Genomic DNA, 18,575 nt, shown 5'->3' with positions numbered 1-18,575 from the left:
GAACTGGAGGAAAAACGGTGTTAAATGCATTTTGGGTGTTGTTTTCTCAAACTAGTAAACCTCACTCAGTTCAGAATTCTATTTTCTTGGCATCAAAAACAAAGAAAATTTCAGTTGAGCCTAAACCGACCAGGAACTGCATTTTGCCCTTATGGTAAGAGAATGAAATCAGACATTCAGAGGTCTAGAAATCAAAACCTATTTGCTCTACAGATAGCTACATTAGGTGGTTCTCTCGTCAAATGTAAGATATCGCCACCCACTCATCCCCCATTGTTCCGTGTTTCCGAGGTAAGGTGGCTGCTGTCAGTGTTGTTGTTGTTGTTGTTGTTGACTCATTCATGGGCGTTTGACGGAGACTCTTCTTTCTTCCCTGAAAAGTCACTCAGCCTCAACTCTGTACCTTGGTGCAGGATGAGATTGAAATCTAACCCTGTGTCTTCCTCTCTCTCTCTCTCTCTGAATCTGTGCTGTCCTGATTATGATCAGTTTCTTGAAGTCTACTAATAAAAAATGACACTGGTTGATTTGGTTAGAAATGGAAATATATCTGTAAAGCTGAAAAGAAAAAGGGCAAATAAAAATCAAATTTAAATAGTGAAAAGTGTTAGAGGTATCATTGTTTCCCTTGGATGTGAGCTTTCATAGCAATTGTGCAGAAAATGACTTCTTAATGAAAGATGACTTCAGGATTAATTTGCATTTGAAAGTGTTTCATTAGGAGCAGATAAAGCTACTATGTGGGTTGATATTTTTATTCAAATTCTAAGTTTTGTTTTATTTACTAACTGGCTTTCAGGTTATAAGTATGAGCATTTGGTCTTTGCTTAAGTGATTGAATAGCATTAGTCTTTTGCACCCCTTTTGCATTTTTCACTGACTGGGGCTTTTAGTCTGGCTAACATCTTTCACTTGTTTGAGGTAAGATTGTGGAGAAATGTGTACTTTTGCATTGCAAGTTTACGTAAAATAAAGAATCTTGGGCCTTTTTGAATGAAAACATTCCAGCTGCAAACCTACTGGAATCACTTTGGTTTTGTGCTAAACCTTTTGGGAGTGATGGTCGGATAGCAAGATATTGTCACAGATGACAGGCCAAAACACATGGTGTTATTTTTAAAAAATGGTTAGATACTGGCATTGTGCCTTCCTCAATCAAATATAACACTTCAGAGCAAGTTTTTATGCTAGAAATAGCACTTCTGCACCCCATGCCAAAACTTTATCAGTCATGCCAGCCAAATCTAAATATTATTAGACTGAGTAATTATCTGACTGTTATCCATTGTGAACGTTATGCTTGCTGTTCCCTGTAAGAACTGTCCATGTGTGTCAATCTCAATATTCGTTGCCCCAGAGTGGCTTTAATATATTTCATTTGTGTCAAAGACCAACGTTTTTCTTTTTAAAAAAAAAAGCCCTGGGAATACAGGCAGCTGTGGATAAATACACTACCTTGTGCATTACTGAACTGCATAGATTAGGAGAGTCATTTTGTTGATGTCTGCTTGAGAGATGGTTTGCTAGAACTGGCCTCAGTGTCTGGACTAGGAATGGGGAAAACATATGTATGACTGCAGAACTGTATTATCTAATGACCCTGCTGGTAGGTGTCCAAACATGGATGTCAGTGGAGGACTAGACTCTGGCTGTAAATTTTCTGTCCTTTTGATGTGGCTGGTTTAATTCATAAGTGAAGAGTTGTTGTGAAGACAAAATACTGGAGCCAAAATACGCACTGTGTGAGAAGGCTGGTTTAATTTGGTGCCTTGAGGAGAGAAGAAAATTTAATAAGTTTATTGGGGGAAACAATACTAATATTGATGATGATCCTCCATTCACTGAAGTTCAGCAAGCACTCCTGTGCTTGCTGACCTACATTGGCTTTTGTGAAACTACATTTCACTTTTGTGAAAAATCACTCTGCATTCTTCAAGCTTCCTTTTCATTCTGAATCATCTTGCATTTATTAAATGGAAAATAGCACCAAAATTGAACCTTTCAACCCATGGTCACCTTGTTCAGAATTGCCTGCTGTGCTCCTTTTCCTGTCAGTTGCAAACCTGGTGATGTATACTCTACTTTGGAGCCTAATTGTTATACAGTCATAACTTGATGAGACATTAAAATATGTTTTAATTAATGTTGAAAGGTGAAAACGTTTTAAGCGAGAGCTTTAAAACAAAAGTGGGTGTCCTATGAATTGCTGCAAGGACACATTTGTTCTTTTACAAAGAAAGTAGAGGGACTGTGGGATGTCTTGTTCTCAAGTAATGAAAATGTTGGATCTAATTGCTTCCCAGAATATCTGAGATTTACAAATACATGAAGTATTTCTTTTAAAAAGGAGTGATCTTCTAAATTATGAAAGAAGTTAAAATGAGAATAAATCAGTTTTCAGAACAACTATTTTATCTACTGGATTATGTATATTCATTTGAGTTCTGAAAACTTACTGACAATTCATCAAGGTTTGTATTACTCCTGTGGTACTCATTAGTTATAAATGCAGCTGGCAAATGTGCATTTTAGTGAAGTACAAACTGAAGACTTAAGTACATTATACACAATGGGGAGAGCTGGCAAGTGTATTTCCTAGCTAGTCCCTTGGATTAGAGAATGATCGAAAATCTCAAATGAAGCATTACTTTTTAAACTGATGGTATCAATAACACAACAACAAATAGTTAGAATGTGCCTTTAGCATAATGAAATGTTCCAGCAATGAGCTTCACAGGAGCATTATTAAACAGAGTATTACATCAAGCCTCACATGGAGAAATTGGTTCAGATGGTCTCAAACTTGGAGGAAGCTTTTAAGAAATGTCTTAAAGGAAGAGAACGAGGGGGAAAGGCAGAGAAATGTAGGGAGGGAATTCTAGACTTTGGGATCAAGACAACTGAAAGCATGACCACCAATAATGGAGCAATTATTTTTTTCTTACTTTGTGGGATGTGGTAATACCAGCATTTGTTGACATCCCTAATTGTTCTTGGCTTGCCGGGCCATTTCAGATTTTAGAATCGTGTAGGCCAGGCCAGATAAGGATGGCAGATTTCTTTCCCTAAAGAACATTGGTGAACCAGATGGGTTTTTATGATTGGTGATAGTTTCATGATCACCATCACTGAGATTAGCTTTCAATTTTAGATTTATTAATTGAATTTAAATACCATCATCTGCCATGGTGGAATTTATACCCACATTCCCAGCACATTAGCCTGGGCCCCTGGATTACTAGTCCAATAATGTTGCCACTATGTCACCATCTCCCTGTCAGTTATGATTGTGAATGCACTAGATATTAGAATTGGAGGAGCCAGATCCCTTGGAGGATGTGGTGTTAGAGGAGATTTCAAAACGAGGGAGGGGCAAGGAAATGGAGGGGTTTGAAACAAGATGAGAATTTTAAAATCAAGATGCTGTTTATCACGTGCCATTGTAGTTCAGCAAGCACAGGAGTGATAGGAGGATGGGATTTCTGAGAGTTAAGATGTGGCCAGCAGAATTCTGAATAACCTCAAGTCCATGGAGAATGGAACATGGGAGAACAGCCAGGAGTGCTTTGGAATAGTCAAGTCAAGAGATAGCAAAGGAATGGGTGAGGGCTTTTTGCAGCAGATGAACTGAGACGGGTGAGGTCAAGTGACAGCATGGAAGTGGAAATGTGCAGTCTTAAAAATGGCACAAACTAGTTTGGAAGAACAGTTCAAATTTGTCACTCAGATCGCTAAAAGACTGGCTTAATCTCTGATGGACGACGGATGGAGTTAATGAGGGAACGGAGTTTGAAGTGGGGACTGAAAACAATGGTTTCTATTGCATCAGACCCTAAGTATAAAGACCTACAGTAAACTAGTTCATCTGTTGTCAACCCATAGGAACCCTTCAAAATAAATTGGAATATTTTCTATAAGTAATAAACCTCTTCTCATTTATGGTCTAAAACGTGCTTGGGATTGTTAAAGTTGAGGTTTATATTTGCAAATTCTATTTAAGAATCTGAAATGCTGGAGTTCAATATTGAGTTATTACCATTATTTAAACACAGGCATGCAAATGAACATTTATATTTTAAAAGGTTTATTGTGAGGAATTTTTTTAGATAATAATTGATGGTGAGTACAATTTCCCACCTGACTAGATAAGCAGAGCATTCTGGTCATGCCATTCTTGTATGGCCGCTGAGTGGTATAAGGATAAAAATGGATGATGCGTCATGTGGTGCTGTGCTTTGCTGAATTGAGTGTTATATTGAGCAGTCAGATGGTATTTGGTAAGGCTATTTTGACAACTTGTGGCGGAGCCAGTGTTGCTGAATGCATTGCATACTTATGTGGTATCACTGCTGTTTGTTTAATGTGATGGGGCTTGGGTGCTGGTTGTGGTTTTCAGTCTGCTATCGGGTGTTTTAAAGATATTGAGACCTTCCCTTAACTGTATTGTGTGTGGGGAGCACTTTGGAACTGAGGGGGTCATGTTTTCCAGTTCACAGTAATCACATCAACTAAATGATTATTATGCATTTCTTCAGTTCCATGGTTTGCTTTGCATATTTTTGAAATGCATAATTTTATCAACCAGCATTTGTATTGAAATGTTGCATTTGATTATGTTGCTTATATTTCTTTTATTATGATTTCAGAGCATGTAACCTCTAATGCCAGTGATAGTGAAAGTAGTTACCGTAAGTTGTTTCCTGTTCCCTGTTTGCTGTTTGAGTTCAGCCTTGATTCCCTGTTAACCTTGCAGAATGTTCAGTGCTGCTGCCCACTGTTTGATGAACTCAGTGTCATTGGTGCTCTCCAAACAAAGAAGGGGAGCTACTCGTATATGGCTGTTGTATAGTATCATACAGTTGTTGACTTGCTGACTTTACACATATTGGATCCATCCTATGTGCATTCAGGCTCCCAAAATATTTTACACAGAAATTTGAATTCTGTTTAATACTTGAAGTTTAGTTACATAACTAAATTCCCTGTCTGTTGTGAGATTGTTGTATACTTTTTGACATACATCATCTCTTCAATGAATAGACTGATGACACATTCTTAGATACCTCTTAGTATCCTAACTTGTGCCAAACAGAAAATGTGAGGGTCTGGTCTGGGTTAGTCTGCACCCTAGTTTTTAAACTCCCTTGTCATGTATCTATTGCCACAGGCTGAAGTTCTCTGGAATCCTGTGATCTCACCCCATTCTATATTTGAGGTCCTTCAAGATGTTTTTAGTTTCTATCAGTATTTTTATGACCAGTCAGGCTAAGAATATAATTCTTTCTGAAAACGTGTAAAGAATCTTGAGAGCAAGAGACATGAATGTTGAGTTTGAGAAACCTTAGAGGTTGGCAAGTCTGTCACTAAATAGTTTGTGGAAAAAATTTGAATGTATAAATCTATCTATCAAAATTGGTTAATAAACTTCCCAGTTAACAGCAATCACAAATTAATGTTGTCTGCATAACCATCTTGTCAACATTCTCTATTATAAATCCCTATATCCATATTTGTATACCATGTACGTTTGCAGCACTGTGCATACTCTCCTGCCAAGTGGGGGTGCTGTGATGCCACTTACTGGTGGGAGGACAATTGCAACATGATAAGTTAAATAGGAAGTTTTCTTTGAACTTCATAAACTCACATTTACAAAGTAGAAAATTAAGAATAAGGACAGATTGTATGGCTTTAAATTGTGGCATAATTATGCCTGCATGCCCTGTTCCAATAATTATCATCTCTCGCCCTAATTCATGAGGTTGGCCTGAATTTGCTGGCTGTGGTGCCACAGGAAACTGATATGATGCATGAGAGCTCTGCTCAAAGATAATTTCTGTCATCATTCCATGAGAGAAGGTTCTCATTTTCTGATCTAGAACACATCAACTTCAGATTGTGACGCTTCTGTTGTCTTGCCTTGAGCCAACAAGGTTTTGTTACTTACACCTCTTCATTGAGCATTTGTTCAACATTAAAGGTTCTCCTTTTGGGGAAAATTATTTGGGGATACAAAAGAGCGAGAAGGAGAAGAAAGTTCCATAGTTTTGAGGTTCTGGGAAAGGATGTACTTGAGATTATGTAAGGAGGAGGAGGATACATGGGACAACATTTAGTAATGTAGCAAAGTAGAACTTGGTAAAAATTGAGATGTGAAAATTCAGAGCAGCACTAGCAGCAGTTACTATTCATCAAATAGGGATTGATGATAAAGATTACTTACGATGGAGGGTGGATGTACAAGGGTGGGAAGGGATGAAACCTATCAGGGTAGACAAAATGGCAAAATTATATGAACATGCTGATGACCTGTAATATGAACAGTCTGAGAAACTGTTCAGATCTGTAGGAATCCAATTAACGATCCAGTAATCTGATTAAGTGCATCAAAGTAAAAAGAGATTTTATTTACTGTTGGGTAACCAGTCACAAGAGAAAAAAAATACGCTCTTGAGCATGTTTGGGTACTTTCTTATTAAAAATGCAGCCAATTCATTTTATAAACTTACCATCATTGGAACTTTGACTAAAAATACAAGTCAAGAGACTAGAAGATGTGATTCAAGTTTTAATTAAAAACGCATTTCTAGCATACATGATGCAAGATCACTGCCTTTTTTAGGAAATGTGTGTCATCCAAGGCACTAGGCAAGCAAGTGACAGTTTATGCACATACATGCTAAAACAGCTTGTTCCACTTCAGAAGTCTGGCTCCAGCACCAACTAGAACAGCTTGTTCCAACAACTGTATGAAGCACAAACTCTTTTATCAAAGTCTGTATGCAATGTGCATGCACTAGCTGCAAGGTACTGGCCATATATGAATCGCTACCTTCAACTGCGTGTGCACTGTGATGGGTATTGGAAGAGCCACGGACATGAAAGGGCAGTCAGCACTGAAGAGACCATCACTGATCTACTTTTGTGTGATGTGCTACATAACAAGATCAGTGGATAAAAGGACTGAATCTCTTGAATGCTTTTGAACTGTACTGTTTTGCAAATTTTACTTCTTCCCTTTCTCCTTCTGCCTTCCTTCCTCCATAACAGAAATCATGATTACGGATGAGTATGGTGAAACAAGAGGTTAATTTCAGCCAGTTCTGTTTATGTATCTCTCCTCAAATGTACATTGTTTCTCATCAGTCCTGCTTTTGCATGAGTTGCTTGTGCTCTCAAATTTGCCTTGTATAAGTTATTAATTTCTTGATCAACTTTGAACAAACAAGAAGTTTTCTTCTGCTTGGAAACAGTTAAAGTTGTACATTCACCTAGTAAGTAATTGTGAAACTAAAATGTGCTTTATAACACCTGGACCTGTAGTTCACAAAAAAAAACTACCCTACCACTGCCCGAAGTATTCTTCCTATTTTCTGCATGTCTCTCTCAATATTTTAGTACCCAACAACATGTTTTTAATGAGGCCTTGACTGAGAGATGATGTGTTTATGATATAAAAAAAGCAGATGCCACATCTTGTCAGTGGTGCGTGGTGGTGATATGGAATAATTCTTGCCTGCTTCACACTAATATAGCTGAGCCAACTAACTCTCTCAGCTCTTTGCCAGTTGTAATGTGGAAACAGCACTATGCCAGCAAAGATTTTTGAGTGCCGAAAGTCAGCAGGAATTACCTATTTCAGTTACAAAGCTGCATTCTTATAAAATAACTACTTTTCAGGTTTTTTTAAAGCTTCAATTTTGTGTGTCACTTTGTGAATGTACCATTTTAACTGTCGAGATAACTGCAAAAGCTCTTCACCTGCCACTCTGTGCTGGTTGGTTGAACTCTTGAGATGTAATATGAATGATGATTGACAGGAGAAGACACTCTGGTCCATCCAGTCTTTCCTATCTTAATCATGGTGTCTTGTGCATGGCATTATATACACAGCAGACCCATTCCAAAATTGTATGATCTCTGGGCGAGAGTTTTAAAAACCATTTTGAAGGAAAACAGGCCTCTTTAACATGGAAACGTAGAAACTAGAAGCAGGAGTAGGCCATTAGGCCCTTCAGCCTGCTCTGCCATTCATTTTGATCACAGCTGATCATCAAATTCAATATCCTGATCCTCTACCTTCCCCCGTATCCCTCGCCCCAAGAACTATATCTAATTTCTTGAAATCACACAATGTTTTGGCCTCAACTACTTTCTGTGGTAGTGAATGCCACACATTCACCACTGTCTGGAGGATGGAGGGTTGGGAAATCCAGCAGTAATCATCACTCTTCCAGAATCAGCTCTCATTCAGAAGAACTGTGAATCAGCACCTGCCCACAAGCCTATTCCGGAGATTCACTGTTCTCTAGGGATATGAAGAACCTCCTCAACTCTAACTTAGATTAGGCTTTGTCCAACCTATTTGTTTGGAACAAACTGAACTAAAGCATCATCTATTCCTGCATGAAGGTTGATCAAAGCAAGTAATGCAGATAAGAGTGTGAATGTAATAAATCCCACATCATCTGCTATGTGTAACATTACTACATATATTAAAAACATGGGGATGTTCCCCATTTATATCTTTAATAATTGTAGACAGATAAGAAAGAGTCACACGACTGAATTATGTATCTCTTCAGTGGCAGGTGAAGTGTTCATCTGAATTGCAATGAGCATCTGTACCAAATAAGGACGTGCTTTGACCAGCTGACCACTGCTGTGTTGGTCTTGTTTGTTACTGATGTGCAAATGTTCAGTACTGTAAAGTGAACAGTTTGTCCTTTTGGCTTTAAATTATACTTGTGTTGTATATGCCTTTGTGTTAAAATGGCATTGAAAAACTGAAATAATATAGCATAGCAACAGGCCATATAAACACTCAGGCCTTTGCCAGTGTTTTTCTCTACATGAACTACCCATTTTAATCCCATTATCCTCACTTTCCATTTCTGAATTTAATGACCTATTGTAAATTTCTACGAAATAATCTTTGAATCTGTACATATTCAATTTCACATTCTGTAGCCAGGATCCAAGTTCTCCATCTAATTAAGGGCTGAGAAGAATTGCAACCCTTACTAGAGATCATTCGTAGACTTGGTCATTGCAATATTACATCCTATGTACAAGACATTATTACCATGGCAACATTTTCTATTCTTTCGCTGATTTGATGCAGTATCAGAATCATGAGTGCAAGACCTGGGATCAGAGTCCTGGCTACTTTGGGATTGATATTATCCAATTTGCTTTCTCCGGGTTGGATGTAGAGCCAATTGGCACTGCCCTGTAACTACAAATCTTGAAACTTGCCCTCTTGTATGATCTAGAGCACAAATAACAGTCTCAACTGACATTCATTCATAGGTGGTGTCTTCCCCTAGTGTACATAATATATTTTTATTAAAATCTGAGATTAGCAATCTGACTTAAATATTGGACTAAAATGTAATACCTGTACACGTGCAAATCCTTTCTTGATTAAATCCGAAGGGCAGATCAGGGAAGCACAGTTTGTGCACTGCCCTTCAGCAAACTGTGATGTTGAACCTTTTTTAATATCAGTTTTAATTAAACAGCAACTTGCAGATCATGAACTAAAATTTGAATTTAATGATAATTATAACATATGATTGTGTGAAGCATTTCAGCCATGTCACTGATTTGGAAAAGCTTGCTTGTTGAACTGGGATTACAAAGTCAGGTTTTTTTTGTTAATATACCATGCATTATCTTAGTGAATGACAATTCAGTACCAATCCTCCCTTATTTCCCCAGCACCTCAACAGTACTTTAACACCATGCTTTTTCTACTACTTATTTTAGAGTTGTGAAGTTGACTTTAATGCTATCTATGTTTTTTTGGGCTAGGTGGTCAGGAAGATTATGTTCTGTCCTATGAACCTGTTGGCCAACAGGAGGGTAAGTGAAGACCGACAGAAGTTTTTTTTTTAATTCATTTGTGGGACATGGGCGTCGCTGGCTGGTCAGCATTTATTGCCCATCCCTGTTTGCCCTTGAGAAGGTAGTGGTGAGCTACTGCCTTGAATCGCTGCAGTCCACGTGCTATGGGTTGACCCACAATGCCACTGGGGGGGGAGTTCCAGGATTTTGAGCCAGCGACTCTGAAGGAACGGTGAGTGTACAACAGTAAAAGAAAGTTAAGCAATTTTTGTCTCTTTTAATCTTCTATATCAATCTATATAGCTTTCTGAAGAGCATTTTTTCTTTCTCACTAATGTTCTATTTTCCACACACCAGGCCTCTTCTCAGTGAAGAGGGTGTGGAAGCAGAGCCTCTTCAATTGCTGTCCTACTATGAACTGAGATGGAAAAAATTAGTATAAGATGATTTTTCCATCTCTGAGTGAAGACTTGCCATCTGCTCTGTTCCTCAATAGGAAAAAACACAACATTAATCTTTAGTATGTTACCATGCTACCAGATAATGCAGTGATTACATTTTACTGAGGTGCCAATCTTGGCATTGACAGCAGTCTTTTCAAGCTAAAGCCACAGTTTTCTTCCCTTCACTTTTAGCCTCACTTACAAACACTGTAAAGTTATACAAGAGTTGACCAGGCCATTGTTCATTCTGGGAGTTCCCTTTGGAGCAGCTAGATGAAGGGAGTGCACCTTTTCCCTCTTTTTGTAAAAGAAAAAGACAAGACATCGCTCAAGTTCAAACCCCTTCAGTTTGACTTGATGCCACCTAATCAAGGTCACCTGTGTAAGCTTCTGGCTACACTACCTTTAGCCCTTCTCTCTCTTTTGTAAACTTCAGTACAATTCCATTCTCCACAACTGCTCCCCCAGAGACCCACCTCTGCCACAGTGTACTTGTATGATTCCCATCTTACTGCTGTTGATAGCCAGCAATCTGCTGCAACAGCTTCTTCATTGTACGTGGCCTCCTCTCACATATGCCCAAAGATTTGATTCTCAGGCCCCTAATGGCCTTCATCTGTCTGAATTATTATTTGTAAGCATAGGATGAGTTTTCACATGTGGACCCATCTCCAATTCTCTGCTAACACACTTGACTCCACAATATCAGCAAGACCGATAAAGCAATTCTATTTGATTCTCACTAGATACTTCTCACCCTAGTCTCTGAGCCTGCCTAATTCCGTATAACTGCTGGCTCAGACTAAACCTAAATTTAAACATTTTCTTGGTATGGTGCTTAATCCTGAACTGAATTTTAAATCCTACAATCCAGTCAGTTACTGAGACTGCCTCATTCTATTTTTGTATCACAGTGTTCCTCATTATCATCATCGCCACCAAAAATCCTTGTTACCTCCAAAGCTCAATATCTCCAACACTCCTTGATAGCTGTCAAATACCCGTGCTTCACTGTACAGTTTCCAATTCCACCACAATTCTTAAGATTGCAACTGTTGTGTACAATGTCTCAAGAATTTGCCCAACCTCCACTCATTTCCCAATCTACAATGTTATCTTCCGACTCACTTTTATCCATTCATCCTCACATGACCTCATTCACCCCTTTGATCTTCTCCATCCAGATTGAAAGTCTCCATTCTTCGGAGCATGGATTACTTTGCCACCTATATTTTTCCTCCACTTCTCATCCTTGTGCTCCACCATCAGAGGTGGAACCTTCAACCAGAAGGAGGTCATTTAGCCCATCAAATTGTTTGTCTGCTTTCTACAGAGTAATCCAGTCAATTCCTTTTGTCATGCAAGCCCCGTAGTTCATTTCACTCACATGCCCACCCAAGTTCATTTTGAAATCATTGATTCCACTTCCTACGTTTTGTAGGCAGTGTTCCTGGTCATTACCCCACACTGTGTAAAAGTATTCACTCTGTCAACCTCTCTACATCTTTTCCCAAAACCTTGAATCTGTGTCCCCTTATCCTTGGGCAATCAGCTGATGGGAATGGTTTTCTTCGTCTACCTTATCCAAACCAGGCATTATCTTATGCACCTCCATCGAAATTCCCCTCAATATCTATTGCTGCAGAGAAAACAACCCCAGCATCTCCAACCTAATTTGTAGCTAACATCTCTTGTCCCTTATTATTCTGGTAAATGTTTTGCACCCTTTCAAGGACCCTCAGAAAGGCATCCAAAAACATGATATAATCCTGTGGCTGCTAGAATTCAGTAGCTGGAACACGAAGCCTATCATGCATTACACGTTACACTATTGGAAATAGCCCTGTTCTACGCACTGATTTAGGTTGCTTCATCTCTCTCTCATCTTCAAAAGCTTTCCTCTTCACGATCGTAAATGGCCATCTTCTTTAATGCTTTTCTCAATTTCCATTTGATATCTATTTTCCCCTCCTCTTGAGTGCTTTAAAGTGTTTTGTCACCTTGAAAGTGCCCAAAAATTAAGTTAGTTGGAGGCAAATCTGAAATGGAAAAGAGGGGTTTAATGGGCAATCTTTTGAATGTCTGCCGTGTGGCATAGAGTTGAAGGCTTAACTTTAGTCCAAGGGTTGACCAGATAATAATAGGAGCTAAACATATAATAGTACTTGTGAAATGTTCAAATATTTGTTGAAAGCTCAAGTCATCTAATGACTACTCCAAGAGAAAAACATGTCCATTACTGCTGCCGAAGTATACAGCTGGAATATGATCCGTTAAGCTAGATATCATTCCTGTCAGAATATTGTAAATATCACTTCATGGCTAATTCATCTTAACTTGAGTTTCTGTTTTGTATTGTAGTTCATTACTCTCGCCCTGTTATAGTTCTGGGACCCATGAAGGATCGAATTAATGATGACCTGATCTCTGAGTTTCCGGACAAGTTTGGATCTTGTGTTCCACGTACGTACATTATTGCTGCCAGTGAATGGAATGTATGCTGCTGAATTAGCTACTTTATGGGAAGGTATCTCCACCAGCATAAGTGTGTATCAGTCAAATTGCTAACTATTTACTGTCACTTGCAAGACATCACTGGGGTGATCCAAAGCTGTGTGCAGTCATTAGCTCCCAGACTGGATATATTCAGCACTTAGATAATGTAGAACCTTATGATACAAATTGATTGAAGACATTTTGGATATCAATTATAAATTCAAGGATAATAGGGCAAATTTTGCAGAGTGTATCTTATTTATTTTAAGCAATCCTCACAAACCAGTGTTAACTGTGATACCTTTTTATCAACATAACTTTTAAAAGTTGAGATACTTCATTATTAGAAACCAAATTACGATCAGACAGTAGTTCCCATTTTGACTGCTTAGTGATCTCTACATTCTGGCTGACTGACAAATTACCATTAATTTTCTCAGACTGCTATGAGTGTGCAATGTTAACATCTACATCAGAACACATCTGAACATATTTGTCTGTATAATGGAATAATGGGTTTAAACATGGGGAAGTGCTCCTTCGCCTTATGCCTCAAATTATTCTCAATGTCCTAGCATTCAGCAATTAGATCAGTCTTGGGAGTTCTGTCAACTTTAGTTTGATGTCTGTCTTTTTAAATAAACGTTTTAATTCTGGTCACTGACAAGAACAACATTTAATGTTTGGCAGTGCTTTCCCTGAGAAAGTGGTAGTGGCGGTTCACCTTTTTAAGTTGTTACAGTTGGCAGGTCTAGAATGACTGGGTGGCTTGCTGGGCCACTTCAGAGGGCAGTAAAGAGTCGATCATGTTGGCATTGGCTTACAACTTTATAAGCATGAATTGTTCATGAAAGAGGAACGGTTTTGATGGAAGTCTTTCACTTTCTGCAGATACAACTAGACCAAAGCGTGATTATGAAGTTGATGGGCGAGACTATCACTTTGTTACGTCTAGAGAGCAAATGGAAAAGGACATTCAAGATCACAAATTTATTGAAGCTGGACAATACAACAACCACCTGTATGGCACCAGTGTGCAGTCTGTAAGGGAGGTTGCAGAAAAGGTAAAGGACATCCTTTTAAGTATGTAATAAAGTAAACCAGTTTAAAGTTTGTCTTCTGAATCACGAAGGATATATTTTGCACTGCATTTTAAAATATGATGCTTTTATTGCCAAGGAAAGTCTTTCCTCTAATAATGTCTGTTATTAGGATACAAAGCATCTTTTTCCAAAATGATTAGATTAAACACAATGCTACACCTATCAAAGTTTACTTTGCAAGCAGATATCTTTGAACAATGTAGAAAATCTTTAGTGCTAATTTTGGTACCCATACTTTAACCTTTCTCTTTGTTTATGCTTAAGGGTAAACACTGTATACTGGATGTGTCAGGAAATGCTATTAAGCGTCTTCAGATAGCCCAGTTGCACCCAATTGCTATCTTCGTCAAACCAAAATCAATTGAAAACATCATGTGAGTATATAGACTTCAGCCCCAAAAACAGGGTTTTCCAAATTCATTTTCAGGGTATGATTTTCAGTGCTCCCTATTCAATGCCAGTGCAGGGATTTGGAAAATTGTCCCAGAAATCTGTTGTGCGGACTGTTACAATGTTCCTCTTTTCCTGTTGGTGGTGCTAAACAGCTGCTAGTTCCTAGTGCCACTATCTGAGTCTGAATTCTGTTATCTTTGCCCACTTGTTTCGTGTGACATTGATTTTGATAACATCACAAATTATAGGAAATTGGGTTTTGCTGAATCCGCTAACGATAGTTCTGGATAAACCAATTTTAATATTAAGCAGGCTGTGCTTGAGGTTTTAATTAGTCTGCACAAGGGGACTGGATAATTTTTGTGATTAAGTGAAAGAAGGGAGAGAGCATATTACTGGCATTTGGTGTTTCTTAACTTTGGGCTCCACTGGATTCATCTCCGCAGTCCATTATAACGTGCATTTTTATTCCTGTGTTATAGATTTCACCTTTTCTGATTTCAGTACAGGAGTATAGCTGTTTTACTGAGACTGAGAATAAAGGTTTCTTCCTTTCCAGGGAAATGAATAAGCGACTAACAGAAGATCAAGCAAGAAAAACTTTTGAGAGAGCCATAAAACTTGAACTGGAATTTACAGAACATTTCACAAGTTAGTATCATATTGCCTCCTGTCACAACTATCTGTATAGTTAAATTAAAATGTGTCCCAGTGTCATGTTAGTTCACTTCCCCCTAGACAAGAATCTGAGACTGCTTTAGAAATAAACTGTTGAGAAAGTTTGATTGAAGTCAACCAAAAATGTCCTTACACGCTTATAAGATATCAGAGTAGAGTTGGGGCATTCAGCCCATTAAGTTCACTCTGCCGTTCAATCGTGGCTGATATGCTTCTCGTCCCCATTTTCCTGCCTTCAACCCATTATCAATTAAAAATCTGTCCAACTCATTCTTAAATTTAGTCAATGCCCTAGCATCCACCGCACTTTGGGGTAGCAAATCCCACAGATTCACAAACTTTTTGAGAAGTAGTTTCTCCTCAACTCTTTTAAATTTTCTACCCCTTGTCCTAAGACTATGATGTCTCGTCCTAGAATGTCCCATCAGGGGAAGCATCTGCTCCACATCTACTTTATCCATACTTTCTATCATCTTGTATACATCAATTTGATTTCCCCTCATTCTTCTGAATTCCAGAGCATATAGGCCTAGACCAGCTCCATACCAGTGCACCCTTGTGGATATGGCTCTTAGCTGTAACATCATAGTTGATCTTACTTTCTGTCATGTTGATCACTCCTTGTGTGAAGTTCTTCCTGACAAGTGCCTGAAATTTCCCTTTCACCAGTTTTAATCTACAATCACCTTGTTCTGGCCCTGAAGTGATAGTTCAGGTTAATGGCCACCTTAATTCACATGGAACCTTACAGTAACGTAGAGATGGTTTTTTCATTGTTTGAATTTGATGTGCCCTCCCAATTCCTCTTGCAATCATGAAATAAAACCTAAAAATGCAACACTAGTCAGTCAGTATCTTTTGAATGGGAACGCTTCATCAGAATTCCTTTCCAATCTTTGTCTCGTTTACATGTGTATTTCTGGCATTTTCTGGGAGGGTTTATTTCAGATTTCCAGTGTGTATTTTTTTTCTTTTGCCATCATGCCTTTGGATGTAAAGATATCAAGAACGTCAAAATGCAGACTTCCAACTGTTAACTCTTGTTTCTGCTTTGATGGCCAGGTATTGTACAGGGAGACTTGCTGGAGGAGATTTACAACCAGGTGAAGCAAATCATTGAAGAGCAGTCAGGGCCTTACATCTGGGTTCCAACCAAGGAGAAACTGTGAAATTCTCTTCATAATAATCACCATCCATTACTCGTGATGAGTCTGGACCCCCTTCCACAGGATTCACTCTGACTCCTGTTGATCACAGATCTCTCTCTCTCTCTTTGTGTGTCATGAAAAGTGATTTGTCTCTCGCCTGGGGGCGTTCACATCTCCTGTTTGTGAAAATTGCTTGTGCGTGATACCTGATTTAAAAAAAAAATTACCACCATAGTTTTTTTAAACTGAAAGGGAAAGGCCTGACGAACTGTTGAAGGGAGATTCTATGGTACAGTTCCTTAATGTTTAAGGGCAACAATTCTTCAGCAATTTTCAGGAAAAAGCTTTATATATATTTTTCTTTTAATAATAAACTGAGAGAAAGGAAAAGTAATCTTCATGTTTAGCATTGGGTTTGGAAACTAAATAATTCTAAGCAGCTTTTTGCACGATGAACTTTGGAAGCATGGTTTTGGCAGCAGAATCCCTGATGGTGTTATCATTTGTTGTCTCCTCCTGCATTACTTTGTGCAGGTCATTATTTGAGCTGTCTCCAATTTTTCATTTCTCTGCTCCTTCATTAATTTCTGCATTTGTTGGACAAGTTGTAAAACATGAACCTTTAAAGTGCAAAGGAATTTTTATTCACTTTACAAAGGTTCGTTGCAGACCATGCTTTTATTTTTGTTTTCCTTTCTGCCAATGAAAGTGCACGACAGATAAATAAATGTTTATATTGAATGCCGATTAGAATGTGTTCAAGTGACATTGAGAATAATTACTTTCGCTCTTGTAGAGAATCTACTTTTATGAATTTGATTATTGATGGGGAAGGGAGGGAGTTAAGAGAAACCAGTAAATATGACTATTTTAAATGATAACTGACATAATTTTCAATAGGACTTTTCAAATAAGAATGATCTGGGAGATGGGGGTGAGTATTACTGAGGAATGGAGCTGAAACCTAATCATGACTATTTGTAATGGGCATAAGACTTGAGATTTTAAGATATATAATTAATTAACCCGCAGTAACTATGTATTTTGATATAAATGATCAACTATATTAAGCATACTTTTAACAAAATACACTATATAACTTACCAGGAATGTGTGTCTTTAAAATAGCTGCACATATATTTTCTTTCCTTCTAATCATCTTCTCTCCATCGACGTTTTCTTCTTTTATTCCAAGCAGACGTGAATTAATGTTTTATCATTTTAACCATAAGGATCGTGTGGGAAATGTGGTGATGGGGGTAAAACAGTATTTTGGGAATAACTGTAAGAAATAAAAAGCAAAATAAACCAGTTCTCCTCTTTTTTTCACTCCTCCACCCCCCCCCCCCAACCCCCCACCCTCCCTGTGAATTCTGTGTGAGGTTATTCAAAGTGATGTGCATGTTTTCAAAATGTTTAAAGCAATTTTAAATAAATAATTTTTACATTTTATGTACATTTGCAAGTGGGAATTGCAAAGTTGTCATATCTTCCATTGTAGCTCTCAATCAGAGGCTTCTGTGTTGAGAAAATATATTTTAGCAGTTATAGGGTATGTTCTCAAATGAAACTTTAACACTACATTTAGATTAACTGCCTGGTACCCAACCTTTGCTAGTAATTTGGAGATGACTTGTTTTATATAGGAATAATGTGCTTACAAGCAGTTCAGTACATCTGACCCTTCTGGTGCTGCAGTTTGTACAGACTCTCATCTATATCCATTCCATTGTCAAGAGGGGAACAGCTAATAAACTTTAATGTACAATTTACTTCTTTGTGATGTGTTTCTTTTTTAAAACTGTTCCAATTCAAAATCATCGATATGAAAATAGCAAGGAATTGTGATGATCATAGAATCCTACCGTGCAGAAGGAGGCTACAACCTCACCCAGGTCCTATCCTCATAACCATATGCATTTACCCTAGCTAGTGCCCGTGATGCGGAGGGAGAATTTAGCACAGCCAATTAACTAGTGTGCACATCTTTGGACTGTGGGAGGAAACCAGAACACTTGGAGGAAACCCGACGCCAACAGTGACCCAAGCTGGGAATCAAACCCAGGTTGCTGGCGCTGTGAGCCAGCAGTGCTAAACCATGCCGCCCAAATGATGGGGTATCACATCGTTTTGTTCCATGTGGTAGGTCAAAGATTAAGATCCATGGTCATCTCGCAGACCTTCATGGTAAGGTGATGTCCTAGAGGCAAAACGAAAGAGTAAATTGGTTCTAGTGTTTAATACTGGACGGAGGAACCTTACAAAGGTCAGAGAAAGTGTATTTCCCATTCTGGTCATGGATGAATTTGATGCATTGCAATGTAAATGAGGGAAAAAACCAAAAATGTCACGTATAAAAGATTCTGAAAGGGTGAGATTTTACTGTTTTGCCTGAGTGAGATCAGAAATTCTTGCCTGAGGTCAACAAATATTTGTTATCTGCCCCTTGCCCACGTCGATTCCGT

General features: G+C 38.4%; 1 protein-coding gene across 23 annotated transcripts in view; it reads left to right on the top strand.

Moving 5' to 3' along the window:
* LOC145341066 (disks large homolog 1) overlaps positions 1 to 17,882 on the top strand; it is a 353,734-nt gene extending 335,852 nt beyond the window's left edge. For 19 of the 23 annotated variants that reach the window (XM_080185853.1, XM_080185852.1, XM_080185851.1 and 16 more), the window contains 7 exons: positions 4,647 to 4,688; positions 9,817 to 9,867; positions 12,654 to 12,755; positions 13,680 to 13,852; positions 14,156 to 14,265; positions 14,844 to 14,935; positions 16,025 to 17,882. In XM_080185853.1, the coding sequence (XP_080041979.1) occupies positions 4,647 to 4,688; positions 9,817 to 9,867; positions 12,654 to 12,755; positions 13,680 to 13,852; positions 14,156 to 14,265; positions 14,844 to 14,935; positions 16,025 to 16,131 (677 nt within the window). In that variant the 3' untranslated portion in view covers positions 16,132 to 17,882. The remainder of the gene's footprint in view (positions 1 to 4,646; positions 4,689 to 9,816; positions 9,868 to 12,653; positions 12,756 to 13,679; positions 13,853 to 14,155; positions 14,266 to 14,843; positions 14,936 to 16,024) is intronic. The other 4 variants (XM_080185861.1, XM_080185860.1, XM_080185863.1 and 1 more) reach the window with 1 other exon arrangement.
* Positions 17,883 to 18,575: the final 693 nt, after the last annotated feature.

Source organism: Carcharhinus amblyrhynchos, chromosome 3 (assembly GCF_965287045.1).
Source record: "Carcharhinus amblyrhynchos chromosome 3, sCarAmb.v2.hapA, whole genome shotgun sequence".
NCBI classification, from domain to species: Eukaryota; Metazoa; Chordata; class Chondrichthyes; order Carcharhiniformes; family Carcharhinidae; genus Carcharhinus; species Carcharhinus amblyrhynchos.
This window is presented reverse-complemented; position numbering and strand designations above follow the sequence as displayed.